Raw genomic sequence first — 8,861 nt, 5'->3', positions numbered from 1 at the left:
TGCTCAAAACTCGAGATACTGCCCGGCCTTAGAGACTTGACCCACTTGCATGCGTTCCCTGTTAAGGTGCAGGGGAAATAAGGGCAGGTGAAGCAACGAACCATCTTAAGAGATGTTATCATCCATTCATAGTTGTCGACGTGGTCGTCTGGTTATGTAGTTCAGTCGTTCTTGGGCATGTTTGGTATCATCGCAGTGTGGGGGATCTTGTATTGCAATAGTTCGTTGCTGAAATTGGAGCTTTCACTTCGCATGGGGTTGTCCGTGTACGAGTATGACATACTACCATAAGCCATGAGTTGCTGCATCTGGTAGGGGCTCGTGTACATATGGTTATGCATGGCCGCCGGTGAGATGTACGATTGATACGGCTGCAGGTTTGGCTTCAATCCAAATTGTTGGATTGTGTATTGCCCTGCTAGGGGAGCCATATATGGGCTCCTTCATGTGTACTGATGCGTGTATGGATTGAACAATTGGGCGACTGCCATTAAAAGGGGTTGAATTCCGATGCTGCTGAGAACTGAATGCCGGATCCATAAGAATTGGATCCCAAATTGATCGAGGTCTGCACGCTTGTGACTTGTGGCTAAGACAGTGTAGGGGTTGAACCTGGGGTCTGCTGTACAATCGGGTTCAAGATTGGTGGTCGTTGTACGAATAATGGTATGTGAGGCAAGCCTGCCATGGTGGCGTGTGGGTAGACCATCGGGGGATATTATGGTTGTGGTTGAATATTGTGAGGGATCCAGGTTCCGGTGCCCGAAGTGTGTGGAAGCGATCGTTGCTAGAAAGCAGGTACCTCTATTTGTTGTGTTGCATTAATCTATGGAGTTGTGGTTACGATTGCTGCTTGTGGCGGTGGGTCGACTGTTGGATGCTATAGACTAGCTTTGTAGGCTGCCGTCCTTTCATCTGTAGAGCTGGACGGTGCTTGTGAAGCTAGCGTGAGATTTAAAGTGTGCTCTTCTTGAACAAAAGTTTGCCCTCCATCTGATGGTTGCATTGGACACAACGGACTTCTCTCTGCTGTTCCAGATGCCACTGGGATTTCGCCTGCCATCGCTGATCTTTGGGTTTGCTTTGTGGATGTATCGTTCTGGAGATACGCCCAAATGGCGCCAAATGTTGTGATATATCAAAGAGGGTTGGATTGAGATTATAGATGAGTTCTAAGCAGGTTTCTTCTTTTGATATCACAGTATAAAAGAGAAAGATGATCGTTAGTCGACATTTGGGAGGAATTCCCGAGACGAAGCTCCAGTGATCAAGTTAGAATGAGATCTGAGTGAAATAAGAGTAAATTACAGGAAAAAGAGTTTCGTCCCCTTATTCGTGAGGAAGAACGATCCTTTTGTACCTGTTTAAGAGGCGTGTGTCCCTTAACTGATTATGTTAAGCATTCCCTCGTGAGGTGCAACGTGGCGGACCCGTATTGGAGGATCCTTTGTGACGTCTTTTTGCCTCATCCCCTCATTGGCTAGATTGGGGGGGGGGGGGGTCTTTTGATATTATGAGGATCATGCCTATCGCGAGATAAGAAAGTGGGACTTACTTATTGGTCCTACGTTTGTTGGGGTGTTATTCCTTGTAGAAGAGGTTAAGGTGCGGCTCTGCACCTTAACCGCCATATCAGTGAACATCGCATTGGCGAATGCCCGACCTTGGCCTTGGACTAGGTCCGACCGGGTTCTGACCAGGCCGAGATTGGAGTTGGTTTGATTTCTCCTTTTTTGACGTTCTCCTTAAGGGATACGTTAACACAACTGACCCACCATCTTCCCGCTACCGCTCCCTTGCTAGCAAGAACAGTGTTTGAACCCTACAACTTTCCCGTGGGTAACTGCTGGTCCTACCAGAACAAATGATGAAATCACTGAATCCTAGCGATACTGGAGAACTAACTCGCTGAATCCTGACCAAAGATTTTCCACACCAAAACCCCTGAATCGATCTTGACCAAACCCAAAATAACAATCAAATATATAGGAACCCTCTACACAAGATACAACCCCTCAATGAACCACTAATGATTCATGGCATGCAAAAGACATGAAATAATTCCCGAAGATATAAACCAACGGTAACAGAGAAATAACCCGAAGATAACGCTTACCCAAATCAATATAAAATTCCAAGCAACAAGAAAACTGATAACAATCAAAGAAAAGCAAAACACAACATACCCGCAATATCACCTGCTGGAGCACTCGCCTCTCCCGGTCCGACACTGAAATAACTGGATAATCTTTGCTAGAGATTCAACCCCACCCTCATGGCTATCAGAAATTCGCAAAATAGTCAGAGCAGATGCACTCATTGCTCCTCCCCTCATCCTCGGACAGACTCCCCCTCTCCCCTAGGTGCTCCAAATCGATCTCCCTCTCTCGGGCCCTAGAAATAATAACATTCTGGGTCTTACACCCTAAATACTCTCAAACTCCCTGATATCATCCCATGACATAGCATCAACAACATCATTTCTTATCTTACGACCAATCTCATCCCGCCAATCTCGCGCCCTGACCTTCAATAGGAAGGAAGCATATATGACTTTTGCCTCCTCGAGCAGAAACTCATCCTGCACGCGGTAGCCACATATGCTAACCACCTCCTACAGGCAACGATGAATCTCTCCCCTTAAAATGCAGGAGTTCCAAATGCACGAAACTCACAAAAATGAAGGCGTGTGAGCCCCAACGATAGCCATAACCTCAGTATGGAACGTTCCCAAGAGCTCATCCAAGATCTCCAGAAACCCCTCCTTGTCCGAACCAAAGGCCACAAGAGTCTTCTCCAAAACACCACGGGTAATCTCCGATGAGATGAATTCCTGCATCTGCTCGCCCTTTCGCTCAGTACTTGCACCTGAGCCGGAACTAGAACCTGAAACTTCTCCCTGTGCACTCATAACCAAACTGAAATACCATCATGCAAAAGATCATAACATAATCAAGAACCCTTTCCCCCAAGCTTCTTATATTCTCCAAGACTCTCCCTGATTTGAGTATGTCACATGTGCTTTCAGTAGTACGGGCCCAATACTACCTTCCACACCTATCCATACTTTCCTCAAGAATCATCTTGAATCCTCCGAGTCACCTTCACAAACCGATGCACTAAAGCTCACTAAACAACACAACTACAACCATTGCAGCACTCCCAAGGCTCATCTAGGTTCCCAACCTCACTATGCCATCAGCTGCTGAAGAACTCTTCATAATGCCAATCATCCACCTCATGAATACCTTCTTATTCACTTAGTAGCTGGCTCCCATCATCCAAGAGTTCCACAAAGCACAAAGCAAGCAGTATTCATGTAGTAACACTCCAATCTATAAAACTGTAGTAGAACATTCAACCCACACACTACTACTTATGATAGAAATTCCACCCTTACTGTGCATGCAGTTATACACAAAACATGATCAAATAGACTGACGAATAATAGACTCTACCCTAAAACGACCACCAATCAAAGAACAGGAATAAGGCCAAGTCAATTATTCTAGGGCTATAAGATCCTAACCTTATACAATTTTTAAAGCATACACTTAGCAATTACTTATTCCAATAGATATTCCATGTCAACATAGCATCCAATACACCCAATGCGAGAAGGTATCGCATATCAGGCCAAACTACCTATAACTAATTAACACTAGCATGCAATTTTACCAGCTCATACGATATACATACAAAGGCATCTTTCCTAGCATTCTATCATGCAAGAACTGAGCAGATCCTTAGCCCTTACTACCATGTAGATAACATATTCATAATCAAATCATAACATATAACTTTTATGGTATTACGGGAAAAATTACTTGAGCTCGGCTGATTACATGCACCACACCCTTCTCTGTGAATGCACCACACCTCTCTTATGCTAGAAATTCCACACTTACTTTGACTACGACAGCCCACATGGTTGGCTGCCATGGTGGTCTTCTTGTTCTTCGACCAACAACACACGCCAAACATATTGAAACAAGCACCCACACACCAGAAAACACACCCAATCGAAACACTAACCTCACCGACGGAGGAGGATAGCAGTCCGAAGGAATGGCGATAAGGCGGTTCCGGCACCAACCACCGATGCTAGCGGCGGAGATACAACAACAGAAAGAAATGGAGAAGAAGGAGTGACCGGAACAACAACAACGATATCCACAACGTCCAATGATGGCTTTGTCTTCAACGGAAGTGGCGCGGCGGCTGTCGCCAATGGCCCATGGTGGCGACGAAGTTGATGGCGGTGGATGGAGATGAGAAACCGATAACACTTAAAGGTCTCCCAGCAATCCCTTGTTCATCTTGGTATCTTCTGTCGTAGAGGAGAAGGTGTCGCCGGTCAGAAAGGGTCCACCGGTGGTCTTTGTTGATCGGAACAACAAGAGAATGGGGTGGTGGCGGCTAGAGTACACCAAGTAGCGGCTGAAGTACAACAAGTAGCAACTGATCTTATGAAAACTAGGTTTAGGGTTTCGGTCTCATGCAAGAAAACGAGAGGGTGGGGCGCTAGGTTAAATCATGTCTCCCTCAAACTTAATTCCATTTTAACACTTTAGCCCCTACCATCAAAATCCCTTTCAATTTGCATATGATATTTACCAAACAACCCTTGCTTCCTAAAATCTTTTCATCACAAGTCCATATATTACCAATTGACCCCCAGAAATCAAAAATTATAACCTTTAAACCCCATCGTGAACATCCCGATAAATTAATACAACTTTAGGGCTAGGATAAAATAAAAAATAAAGATACATCTCGGGGTTTTAGGGCTATTATTTATTGTTTTATTTAATTATAAATTCATTTAATTTTATTTATTTATTTTAAACGGAATGTTACATTGATTATATAGTAGTAAAACATAATAATTTGATAAATTATTTTTTTGTGTTTAGAAAATTCTTCTAATACATATAATGAGGAAATAACTTAGCCAGACCTCTTTATTCAAGTCAATACACAAGAAGAAAATAGTTTATCAAAAATTTATTATTTAAATTATTAAGTGTTTTTAAGACTCCTATTCAAACATTTAAAATGCTAATTATCGGTCTTTGTTCAAGTAATAAGTAATAACTTAATGATATTAATTATATTCGTTCTCCACTTGCCAACTTTTGTCACGATTAACTACCCTACGTTTGGAAATATAAGAGGTTGATGGCTATCATTAAATAAAAAGAAATATTGCATAATACATAATGTAATATCCCATGTTCACTTTATAGTATAAACAATCAGTCACGTAAATAGAAGTCTTTGATAGAAGACTATTTAGAATAAATAGTCTTGATGAAAATCGTAATAATCGCAAAACCGGGAGCGTGTGTATAGAGAACGTCCAAATCAGAATTCATAAGAGAAGTTCTATTTTTTAGAAGTTTCAGTGTAGCGGTGTATGACGTAGAAAATGAAGTAGAGATCGGTCGATTGTTAAGAAAAACAATCTAAAAGAGAGTAGAAGATCTCGTCCATATGATTCCATCGATATAAAGATGGTCGAGAAAGAAATTCATATGAGAGAGTTATGATTTTCGTTCGGAGACTGTTAAAAATATAACTTTATAAATAAAGAAAAAATTAGCCGACAGTCTAAATGAAAGTTGTAGATCTCGTCAATAGCTACGCGTGGATATAAAACCCATTGAAAACGGAACTCATATAGAGAAGATATGAATTTTTGTATAAACTGAAAACTCTTGTGTGCAACCGCACGCACGGACAACATGTGCATCATGCATTGACACTCCACTAGATTTCTGCCACATGTCACCACCTAGACGACGCCACGTCATCATTTTCAACCAATTGCACGACGCACACCAAAAAATATGCTATAAATAGGCGACAATTTTCATTCATTTCTCACATCTCCTTTCCTATAGAACCTCTCTGGAACTCTCTCGTACTCTTAGTCCCTTTACTTTCTAGTTTCCAGCTACTTTAGGAAGGCCCTGGAGCGTCTGAGGTATAGAGCTTTCGGATCAGAGCTTTGCCCTCATAATTATTGATTTTTCACTAGGATCCCTGTAAGTTAAGCTGCGGTTTATGTGTAACTTATATCTATATTCCTAGTCAATTTTATGGATTTATAAATAATATTTATTAGTAATTCAAGTTATAATGCTGATTGATCTCTGTAAGTGAGAGGTTTATAAAATGGTGATGTTGGCTTGGTTGTTGGATTTCAGAAAGGCTATATATCGAAATGAACCTGCTTCCCAACTGTCTAGCCTAACTGATCCTTAATTGATAGAACTCCTGGTATTCATTGGGATTAATGAAAGATCTAGCTTTCATTACCAGGTCATCATATAAGTTAATAGGTTAAAGTTTTATAGGTTAATACTCGTTCAGCGTGTTACCCATCAACCGAATTGCTAGTATGATTCACCAAGATAACTATCAATCTTCTGAGTCATCGTCAAGGTGAGTTATCTCACTATACTATGCATTACAATACATGTCCATGTATGTTAGGGTAGAGAACTAATAAAGTATAACTGATAGAATAGTCTATATGTGCTTATGTGTAAATTGGTAAAGTAGGAAGTATGAACGTGTCTGTATTAGTAGTTACTAAAGTATAGTCTCTATATGTGAAATTGTTGTGATAGGACTTTGGGGATAATGGTGGAATGGTTAAAGAGGCCTGGGGCCCATAGACCCATGTGTTGATGAAATGGAAAGTAGGTCGTAAATACACATAGACCCGTATTGACGAAATTACATGTAGGTCGTAAGTACACATAGACCCATGTTGATGAAAGGACATGTAGGCCGTAAGTACACATCTACCCGTGTTGACGAAATGTCATGTGGTATGTAAGTAAATGTAGACTTGTACTAAAGATGAAATGAATGGGCCGTAAGTCTAAAATACATATATTATTGGCAGATAGAGATCCATTGTTTGTATGCAGGTATATGTATTGTAGTATATGACATTTTGGGCCGTAAGTCTAAATCCTCTTGCCCCTCATTCTTTGAGAATCAGAAAGATCTTTTTCAAGTTTGAATTTTTTTCATTTAAATTGAAAAAAAGATAAAATTTTTATATATCCTAATCAATTATGTCCTATTTAACGTAATGCAAAAATAAATGATGTAATTTACAGTCAGAAAAAACTTCTCCCTTTAATATCTGACTATTTAAATTTTTTCCTTTAGTTATATTCTCTTGTCTACTGTTATTCAAAAAACTATGAACTAAACACAATGTAGAACACGAATGAAACAAAATATTATACCAAAATCCAATCTTTAAAGTCAAAACTTTATTACATATAGTAATATGTGATCATATATAAATATCAAAAATCTGAGACACAAACTACACAAACTTGGTATATTTTCAGAACACATTTTTGTGAGAAAGAGAAAAAGAAAGATGTTTAGATTTTAGCAGAGTGATCTGCACTGTAATTAATCTCATTCTCCAAGTCAAATTCATCTTCATTGGGATCCATGGACCCGCCAATCTCCGACCACCCATCTGTGGTGGTGGATACTTCTCTAGGAATCTTTGCATCTTGTATGATTTGGTTGACCTCATTAACACTTTTCAGTAATTGGTCAAAGATCTCATTGTCATAGTTTGTTTTCTCACCTTTAACCATATACTTAGGCAAGTTCTTCATAAACGATGGATGTTTCTTGATTTCTGCTATTGTGATTCTCTTTAAAAACAATTGATCAACTTTAGTTATACAGTTTTGGACTTTCTTGTTAAGTTAAAAACCAAGCACTCATATATAATAATAACTTATTAGATTAAGTCCATTAAGTAAAAAGAAACAAAATATGAGAAAGGAGTTAACTTGGAGGGGTTTTCCACAAAGATATGAGAAAGAAGGTGTCTACAATCAACAAAAATACACACATAATCTGGTATGGAGTATTGGAAGCTCACCATTCTTCGCCAAATAAATAACACAAAACCATCAAATCAAGATCATAAGAAATGAGTTTGACCTTTTGAAAGTCAAATGTAAGAATCTCCAAACTTCCAATTCTAAAATCTTTTGGGAAAGGTGTCATAAACGTTTTGAGCTTAAACGGTAAACAAGACAAAAAGCTATTTGATGAATATGTGATCGGATTCACTTCGATTTTGAAACCTAAAAGTGTTAGAATTGACCTGAAAGTCAAATATATCACAACTACTCACCAAAAAAGTAACTGACTTTTGGAAGTAAAAAGCAAGAATCTTCAAGCATCAAATTCAAGTTAAATGATTTGAATTTTTTTGGGAAACATAACATAATATTTTTGAACTTATAAGATAAAAAAATTCAAAGTAATTATTTCTTTAATTTTTTAACAAATCAATTCCAATTTCGAAATCTAAATGTGTTAGATTTGACTCAAAATTTAAAGAAATCTCACCCCAATTGTTTTACAAAAATTCATAGGATCTTCATAGTCATCAAAAGGGTCAGCCTCAACCAACATAACATATAGAGTCACACACACGACCGAAAATCTACAATATAACACAAACAAGATTCACAATTTCATTATAATAAAAGAATGGAGACTTTAATTGAGCAATAAAATTATATTCAAGGAATTAAGCACGAAAAACAAAAAATACCTTCCCATCATATTCTATCCTAGATATAGTTAATTTGGTGTTCCAAAAGTAGATTTCGTTTGTAACGCCCACGAATTCGGGCTAGATGTTTTAAGGATGATATCTTATATATATATATATATATATATATATATATATATATATATATATATATATATATATATATATATTTGTTTTATCGAATAATTAAATCCTCGAATAGGATAATCATAAATAAATAAGAATAATGCATACACGATCCGAG

General features: G+C 38.6%; 1 protein-coding gene across 1 annotated transcript; it reads right to left on the bottom strand.

Moving 5' to 3' along the window:
- Positions 1 to 7,415: 7,415 nt before the first annotated feature.
- LOC111882204 (serine/threonine-protein kinase SRK2B-like) lies at positions 7,416 to 8,625 on the bottom strand. The gene is made up of 3 exons (XM_023878557.1): positions 8,618 to 8,625; positions 8,410 to 8,506; positions 7,416 to 7,700 (listed from the first exon to the last, which is right to left on the bottom strand). The coding sequence occupies exons 1-3, from the start codon at positions 8,623 to 8,625 to the stop codon at positions 7,416 to 7,418; spliced, it is 390 nt and encodes a 129-aa protein (XP_023734325.1).
- Positions 8,626 to 8,861: the final 236 nt, after the last annotated feature.

This window comes from Lactuca sativa, chromosome 9, assembly GCF_002870075.4.
Source record: "Lactuca sativa cultivar Salinas chromosome 9, Lsat_Salinas_v11, whole genome shotgun sequence".
In the NCBI taxonomy this organism is placed as follows: Eukaryota; Viridiplantae; Streptophyta; class Magnoliopsida; order Asterales; family Asteraceae; genus Lactuca; species Lactuca sativa.
The sequence above is the reverse complement of the archived record's forward strand: the minus strand, read 5'-3'. Positions and strand labels throughout refer to the sequence as shown.

Excerpts from the sequence above, each read along its gene's own strand:
- LOC111882204 (XM_023878557.1), bottom strand. Across the intron at positions 7,701-8,409 it reads ATTTTTGTAAAACAATTGGG|AGAATCACAATAGCAGAAAT; the intron begins GTGAGATTTCTT and ends TTGTTTTTAAAG.